An 8,967-nucleotide genomic window follows, 5' to 3' on the forward strand; every position below is an offset into this window, starting at 1 on the left:
CTCAAGGGGCCGCGAGAGCCCCCCCATGTGCATGCCTCCAGGTGCACTCCTTTCTCGGGCGCTGCGGGGAAGAACCGGGCGAGTGGGCTGCGAGAAGTCCCGCGGCGCGGGGCCAGAGACACCTGGCTCCTCAGCCTTCCGAGAGGCACGAGCCGGGGATTTGGGGGGCGGAGACGGTGGAACCTGGGTGTGTGTGTGTGTGCAGGAGCTGGTCCGTGGAAGGAGGAGATGGGCGACTGGAAGGGTGTTGGGGCGCGGAAGGGGGAGGTTGGACCCCAACATCCGGACACGGGCTTTTCCAAAAGCCCCATTCGGTCTCAGGCGTTGGTGATGCCATTTATTCTCCAGATACTTAAGCACCAAAATAGCGAGGAAGAGAAATTAAAAGTCGCAGACAGTGACCACACTAGATAACCATTCCAAAGTAAGGTTTCTCTGTGGGTGGTCTCTGTCCCTCGGAGCACTGGGTCATTGCCTCTAACTTGGGCTACGCACGCTGTCCCTACCTCAGTTTCCTTTTTGGAAGACTAGAGCAGTTCTCTCCTCACAGGGGTATTTTGAGATACAGTGAAACGGACGTTGGAAGTTTATTCAGAAAAGCTGACAAGATTTCTTTTACTAGGAGGTCTCTTTGCCCTTCCTCGCTCCCCTCCCCGACTTCCCCCGCAGTTTTAGGCCCACCAGTGCAACTAAACTGAATAACCATGGAGTCACTTGTTCTCCCTCTGACGGTGTTAGGACGAAGCGTTCTTTGCAATTGGAGAAGCCGAGGTGTGTGATTTGGCTTCAAGCCAGAAGCAGAGCCCAGCTGACCTCGGCCTGTGGCCTAACGGCACAGGGATGCACAGGCTCTGCCGGGGTTAATCTCACTGCACCTAGTGCCCTTCTGCGGACCCCATGCACCTGGGGCTCACCCAGAGACACCTGCGGCCCTGGGGAGGAGGCAAGTCAGTTCTGGAGGGTTCACCCCTCTGCCGGCCAAATTCCCACCCAGAAAGATCCCTGGTTCCCCTGACTGCCCAGTCGGTTGCCCTTGGTCCAGAGCCCCCTCAGAGGCCATCCCCCCACTCTGGAGCACCACATGGCTGATAAAAAGCAAGACTGAGCTCTAGGGATGCCGGAAACTAGTGTCTTCTCAGACACTTGTTGCAACTGAGTTCTGTCAGAGCAGATTTCCTTACCAGATCACTCGGTACAGTTACCAAGTAAATAATTACTGTTTTCTGTCCTCCTGGAGGACAGCTAGGGGGCTCTGGTGGCACAGTGGTTAAGTGCTTGGCTGCTAACCGAGAGGTCGGTGGTTCAAACCCACTAGCTGCTCCTTGGGAGAAAGATGTGGCAGTCGGCTTCCGATGACAGCCTTGGAAACTATGATTCGGAATCACCTCCGCAGCAGTGGGTTGGGTTTTGGTTTTGGAGGACAGCTATGGTGCAGCAAACCTGGCACAACAAATACTGTAAAAACCATTTACACTTGAAAGTTCCGCACAGGGAAGAGTGAATGTTGGTGGTTTTCTTGGTTTCAGCAGTTTCAGATATACCTCCTCTGTTGAAATTGGCTTACTGTGTTCACCATTTCTCTGCAGCATGGCCCAGACCTGTGGGAACATGGAAGATACACTTGGAAAAGAACTAACTGTGGGTGGGGTAGGAAGAGAGGGGAAAGCCAGCCTAGGATTAAAGCCTTGGCAAAAATAATGGGAATGTACTGTAGGCTGGAGCAGAAAATTCTAATGAATATTTATTCTATTTCATCCCTAATTTTATGAGGCTTTTAGAATGGTTGAGGGAAAAGAAGGCAGGAAAAAACCTAATGGAATTTTTTATTTTAGACACTTGAGGTGTTGCTTAATGTGTCCAACAGGTTGAACATGGTGCTACGTTATTTGAATTAAAGGACCCAGGCTGCAGTGAACAGCTAGCCACTAAGGAAAATCTGCCCAACTGTGCATAATGAGTCTGTCTTTTTTCCTGATGACACAAAAAAGTATCTCCCATTGCTGTCACAAAAACTACATACATACTTGCTAAAAAAAAAACATTTTGAGCTAGTATTAAGGGCAAATACTATCAAAGCAAGTTTATTTCTCAGACCTTTCAACAAGTGCTATTTCCCCCCTCTCTTTCCCTTAACGCCATTTTAATTATGTGCATTTTTAGTTGTACCTAAACAGGAAACTTCTGCACTGGTCAGTGCCAATCAAATGGTGTTGAGATGCTCTTCTGCTTATTTTAGTTTGCTCTTAGCCTCCACAATGGAAATTCATTAACTTTGAAAGATGGAACTAGGTGCAGTGTTGCAGTATTATCCCCTAAAGAGACTGGTTATAAGCATTCTGTGTGTTTAATTATAGCTTCTTTTGCCAACCTAGTCTATTAGTTCAAAAATTAAAAATTGCATTGACAATCCTTTGATGTCGTTAATGATGACACACTGGGCAAGGCTTGAGGAGCTGCTTGGGGGGATTGATTTTGCAAAACAGTGGCAAAAACATCTTCTAGAAAGTATAGTAAGACCTGCAAAAGCCAGAACCTATGTAAGGCAGAAACCTGTCAGAGAAGAAAACTCAAATATTGTCCACTAAAAGGAGTGATAGAAAAGTGGTAAGACTGCACCCTGTCAAAGGCAGCCAACTTTGAGACCCAGAAAAACAAGGCAGTCCTGTCGAGTTCTGGCTGTCACAGGTTTCACTGTATTTAGTTTCTTCTACATTATATTAAGTAGATTCAAACTTCCATGAAAGGCTATAAGTTTTTCCTTTGAAAACATTTTTATAATTATATCTGTGCCTGGCTGTGTTTGTGAGGGAATATATTTTCAGACATAGTAAGTGCATTTGCCTACAGATGAAAATATTTTGAGTTTCCGTGTTGATAGCCCTGCTGTCTATTCTAAGTAAGAAAATATAGAAACCTACTGTTTTCATTAAGGGAGCTGGTTTTAGATAACCACTGAGATCTGGGTTATCTAAGACCTAAGGACAGAGTTTCATACCCAGGACAGCAAACAATTATGGTTGTTACTGGGTGCTGTCGAGTTGATTTTCAACTCATAGTGAACCCATGTGACAGAGTGGAACTGGCCCATAGGGTTTTGTTGGCTATGATTTTTATGGAATCACATCACCAGGTTTTTCTCCTGCAGAACCACTGGGTGGTTTCATACCGCCAACCTTTCAGTTAGCAGCGGAGTGCTTAACCATTGTACCGCCAGGGCTCCATTGTAAAAAAGGTGCTAGTGGAGAAACAAAGATGATGAAGGCATAAGCTGTGTCTTCACAGAGGTCACAGTCTAGTGGGGAGCAGGAGACTGGTGGAGCTGTGATAATCTAAAGAGACTGTCATAAGAGAAGTACAGAGGGTGCTGGGAGGAACGGAGTGAGTGTCGTTGAAGAAATCAGGAACCTTTGGAGGAAGGGGTCTCTAATGTGGTCTTTGAATGGTGGGTAGGAAGAGAAGGAATGATTTCACAGGCAGAGAAGGAAGAAAGCTTTCTAGGTAAAGAGGATGGCATGAGTGGTTTAGGCCCAAGGGAATCTTGTAAAAAAAAAGAAAAAAAAAAGAAAGCATGTTTTTATGGCTTTACAGATAGCACAAAGCTTAATTCAGGAAACCCCACCAAACCTGGGGCAGTAAACTTTTATAGTTTCGAGATAACTCTTGTAAGGCCCTATTGAGGTAGTAAGGTAAACTACTCAAAAAGAGATAGGCACGGGGCCTGAAAAGGCCCTGGGGAGACCCCTCCAAGGAAATCCCCAACAGTGGAGGGCGGGGCTGTAGGGTAGGTGCTGGGCCCCAGCTTTCCTCCTGCCATCCCACCTCATACTAGAGGGAAGACCTGGCTACATACTAATTCTTGGGTGGGACAACCACAGACACAGAGCAATAGGCTTTGAGTTCATTTTGTTGATAACAAATATTTCAAATGCCCCTCCCTGTTATTTCCTTTCCACCACTACTCCCAAAATGACAAACATGTAGACCAAACACATTCTCTGTGTTGATAAGGAAATTGGAGCTTGCTTGTTCAGTTATCTACCAGAAATTCTTACACCAGGAAAGCTGAAACAATGCAGAGGTATCTCTGAAGGTCAATAAATCAGTGTTTTATGAGGCCATGGAAAGGGGAGTTCCAACCAGGCCTCCTATACAGAGTGTTGTTTTAAGGTGGCGTTATTGGCACTTTGTCTGCGTGTCAGTATGAAAATGTCCCCCATTGAACTCTCCTATTTTGAAGTGCATGGGGAAAAAGAAAAAAAAAATCAGTGGTTTTCCCACATGTGTCTAGTGGCCTGTAAGAATGGCAGCCCGGCTGATCCTGTGGTAATGAAGGCCACATCCTACAGTCTTGGGCTCTGTGGACTGTCTGCTGGCTTCCTGCAGCGTCCTGATCCCGTCCACAAGGAAAACACCCTGACTCTGACACACGCGACCTTACGTCACTTCCAGGCATCCCAGACTGGCCTGTGCAGGATTCTGTCCAGCAGGTGATTTTTCCTCCAACCCCCTGTCTTCTCTAAGCGCTTTCCTGCAGTCACACTGTAGCCTTTCTATATAGTCTCTACTTTTAGAACACAGTTTAAGTTCATCTCATCCTTTCTAATCCAAAGCCCCAAGCTTGAAGAAACCAAGAACGAGACAGTGGGCTTCAGCTCCACGGAAGCCTGGGTCCCTCTGAAGTTGTTAGCAAGCTTTTGAGGTTTGACGCTGAGTGAATGTTGAGCGAGATTATGCACAGCCCGTGCCTTCTGTCCTGATTCTGAGAGGTGCTCTTGGTCTGTTTCCTGCCAGACCCCTCCCCCAGGGCTTCCCCTCTGTCTTGGTCACCAGAAGCGCCTGTCAGAGGGCTGGGGTTGCTGTTCTCACCGCAGCGGGTTCCAATCACAAGCTGCTGTCCCGCAAAGAAGCCAGAATAATGCCAGTCAGCAATTTGCAGTACGCTTTTCATGGCTGGCTGATGATAACTTTGTATCTGTATTTGTCTGTTGGCCTCTATCGAGCCCATGACTTTCTGCCCTTGATTTCTATGGGCATGCCCCATCTAGGGCGTAGCACTTAATACTGAGAAATAAAACTGAATGTGTTAAACGTATTCATTTATGTCCACAAGTTGAGCACCTGTTACTTGTGCAGACTCTGCAGCAAGCTAAGGAGACAGACAAGGAGCACAGCCCTGTCCTAGGAGGCCACAGATCGGACATGTGCGGACAATTAATGACAGCAGGGTCACCGCATTACTGGCTTCGTTTCCAGAGTATGGTGGGCACGCAGGACAAAGAGTGCTTTAATCTGCCTGGAAGTGTCTGGAAAAATACCCCATTCTTCCTTCTCTTGTAGTACGTGTGTCTGACGTGCTACAGAACAGGAAAAAGTCAGAGGGCAGCACCTGGATGAGGTAGGATGGCTAGTGCTTTGTCTGGCTGGGGAGCAGCAGGGAGGCATGGCCGAGGGGCTGTTTTCAGGGAACTGTAGAAAGGACAGTGTTCCTAGACTCTAAAGGTGTAGGAAGGAGCCCTGCTGGCACAATAGTTAAGTGCTCGGCCGCTAACCAACAGGTTGGTAGTTTGAACCCACTAGCAGCTCCAGAGGAGAAAAACCTGGAGATCTGCTCCCATAAAGATCACAGCCTAGGAACCCCTATGGGGCAGATCTGCTCTGTCACATGGGGTCGTTGTGGGTCGGAATCAACCAGGCGGCAGCCAACAACAAGGGTGTAGGGGAGAGGGAGGCAGAAGCCAGCGCTCAGGGGCTGCATGTGCAAGCAAAGTGGTTTTGATTTTTATCTTGATGCATTGTGAGCTGGTGAGGGACATGATCAGAGTTGTGTGTTCTGGGGAAGAATGTCGAGGTGAGCCTGGGGGAAAGAGGGGAGTGGCCAGTGAGGAGTCCACTGCCTTGGCTCAGGGAAGAGCTAGTAAAGGCTGGAGTCAGATCGGGGCAGTGATGAGAGAAAGGAGGAGCCAAGGGCAGGAGCAATTCCTGAGCCAGCAGGGTTGTACCAGGTGCGGAAGGTACAGGGACAAAGGACGCAGGCTAGTGGAAAAAAAGAATGTGGTAGACGTTAGAACAAATTAGGTGATCGTTGGATTATTTTTTTCACAGTTTACTAAGGGAATGCCTGTCTTAGTCTAAATCAAAACGTTGCTCAGGTTCAAGTGAAGAAGGATTTTTTTCAAGCACACAAACAAAAAGGAACGATGAAGTTTAGCTGTTGGATGGCAGGTTCTTTGGGTTATTTTATAAGGAGTCAGAGACCATGTTCCTTAGACCAAGTAGAGGTAAACAAGCCCCAGGGCAGTGGGATGAGCAGGAAATCTGTGTGCTCCAGAATTTAGAGTCATTTCCTGATGCAAAGGCGTCTAGGAATCAGAAGTTCAGGATACAGGCAGAGCTCTAATGCTCAGCACTACATGAGATAAGCAGCCAGTGACCTGCAGGTGTGACCTGACCTGGGCTGGGGAAAAGTTGTTAGCAGTGAAATCTACTCCCAACCCAGAAAACCTCTCCACAAAAATAGAAAAGAAGGAAAAGTTTTGTTATCTGAATAAGCTGTCTTAGTCATCTAGTGCTGCTATAACAGAAATACCACAAGTGGATGGCTTTTTTTTTTTAATTGTACTTTAAGGGAAAGTTTACAATTCAAGTTAGTCTCTCATACAAAAATCTATACATACATTGTTATGTGACCATAGTTGTTCTCCCTGTACTGTGACAGCACACTCCTCCTGTCCACCCCTGATTTCCTGTGTCCATTCAACCAGGTCCTGACCCTCTCTGTCTTCTCATCTCACCTCCAGACAGGAGCTACCCATTTAGTCTCATATATCTACTTTAGCTAAGAAGCACACTCTTCACGAGTATCATTTTATGTCCCGTAGTCCAATCTAATTTTTGTCTGAAGAATTGGCCTCGGGAATGGTTTCAGCTCTGGGCTAACACAGAGTCCGGGGTCCATGTCTTCCGGGGTCCCTCCAGTCTCGGTCAAAACATTAAGTCTGGTCTTTTTACTAGAATTTGAGTTCTGCACCCCACTTTTCTCCCACTCCCTCAGGGACTCTGTTGTGTTCCCTGTCAGGGCAGTCATTGGTGGTAGCCGGACACCATCTAATTCTTCTGGTCTCAGGCTGATGAAGTTTCTGGTTTATGTAGCCCTTTCTATCTCTTGGGCTAATACTTTCCTTGTGTCTTTAGTGTTCTTCATTCTCCTTTACTCCAGGTGGGTTGGGACCAATCAATGCATGTTAGATGGCTACTCACTAGCTTTTAAGACCCCAGACGCAACTCACCAAAGTGGGATGTGGAACATTTTCTTAATAAACTTTGTTATGCCAGTTTACCTAGATGTTCCCTGAAATCATGGTGCCCAGACCCCAGTGGATGGCTGTAAGAAACAAATTTATTTTCTCACAGTTTAGGAGGCTAGAAGTCCTAATTCAGGGCGCTGGCTCAGTGAGCTCTGGAGGAAGGTCCTTGTCTCTTCTGAGCTTCTACTGGGAGATCTTCATGTAGCTTCTTATTTCTGTTCCCCTATGTCTGCTTCTCTCCCTTGTTTTTTTAATCGCTTTTACGTCTCGAAAGAGATTGACTCAAGATAAACCCTATACTAATCCTGCCTCGTTAACAAAGAAAACCCATTCCCAAATATGATTATAACCACAGGTATAGAGGTTAGGATTTACAGCACATGCTTTGGGGGGACAAAATTCAATCCATAACAGGCTGTAAACCAGAATGTGACGCATCACAAAAACCAAAAAACCAAGTCCATTCCAACACATAGCGACCCTATAGGATAGAGTAGAACCGCTCCATAGGATTTCCAAGGAGCAGCTGGTGAATTCAAACTGCTGACCTTCTGGTTAGCAGCCGTAGCACATTAACCACTGCGCCACCAGAGCTCCTTACCCCTGTTAGAGAGTAATTATTAGAGAACTAGTAGATCTCAGGAGGACAAAGTAGAATCCCCTCAAAAAAGATTACAGCCTAGAAAACCCTGTGGGGCAGTTCTACTCTGTCACATGAAGTCGCTATGAGTCAGAATCAACTCAACGGCACCCGACAACAGCGTTTCAATTTGTATTTGTTCTTACAACACCCATGTTTTCCCACACTGACCACAGATAGATCACCTACCCCTAAAAGAAGCAGTGTTCACTTTGGACCCTTAACTCAGCAAAAACTTTTCACATTTTCCCAGTGGATTGCTATTGCCCAAGATGAGTATCTCCCATCCTCTCTGCCCAGCCTCTCCTATGCTCCCCTCACTGAAAAATTCCCAGCCCAGCAGGTGACACAGAGGCCTGTTTTGTCCAAGCGAAGCAGAGAGCTGCCAGGTTTCCAAGTGGCAGGAAGGACAGACTGCAAAAACTATCCTTTCCGTTCATCAGAGTAATAATAACTTATTACATTTCCTGTTGAGTGTTGAGAGTACAAGAGCCACTTCCTCAAGCCACCAGAAATTTGAAGACTTTCCATTAAAAATGAGGAAGGAAATCTCTCTTTAACTTTTGGTGAATGTGATGGCTAAACTGGGCAGTGGGAAAAGCGGACATGTGGTATTGCATAAAGTCCCATTAGCACCACAGTGTTTGTGGGTTTTGGGTTCTCATCACGTCCTCCAACTGAGAAGTGAACCACTTTCCAAAGTAACTGATTTAAAAAAATATATTTGTTACTTTTCTAGTGTAGTTGGCAGCTAGTTTAAAAGTTTGCCTAGTAGCGCAAACAGCAACCAAACTCATATCCAATTAAAAAAGGAGACCTTCAAGGGCCCCCGAGAGGTCTACCTTTTCCCTACCTGCTCTCAACTTTATACCTAAGATATAAAAAAACAGGGTCACATCTAAAACTTCCTTGGTAATTGAGAATCTGTTCCATTTTTAAAGCTTAGTACAGATTATTCACATTGCTCTTGATAACCTATTTCATTGTTTAATCATCTGTAATGTCAAGACTTCATCTCATGTA

General features: G+C 46.2%; 1 protein-coding gene across 1 annotated transcript in view; it reads left to right on the top strand.

Moving 5' to 3' along the window:
- The window catches only part of TNFRSF11A (TNF receptor superfamily member 11a), a 62,537-nt gene that overhangs the window by 790 nt on the left and 52,780 nt on the right, over window positions 1–8,967 (top strand). Inside the window, exons 2-4 of the mRNA XM_012556362.1 lie at window positions 7–187; window positions 5,134–5,254; window positions 5,338–5,395. Coding sequence (XP_012411816.1) covers window positions 7–187; window positions 5,134–5,254; window positions 5,338–5,395 — 360 coding nt within the window. The remainder of the gene's footprint in view (window positions 1–6; window positions 188–5,133; window positions 5,255–5,337; window positions 5,396–8,967) is intronic.

The sequence above is a fragment of the Trichechus manatus genome, unplaced genomic scaffold (assembly GCF_000243295.1).
Source record: "Trichechus manatus latirostris isolate Lorelei unplaced genomic scaffold, TriManLat1.0 scaffold00063, whole genome shotgun sequence".
Classification (NCBI taxonomy): Eukaryota; Metazoa; Chordata; class Mammalia; order Sirenia; family Trichechidae; genus Trichechus; species Trichechus manatus.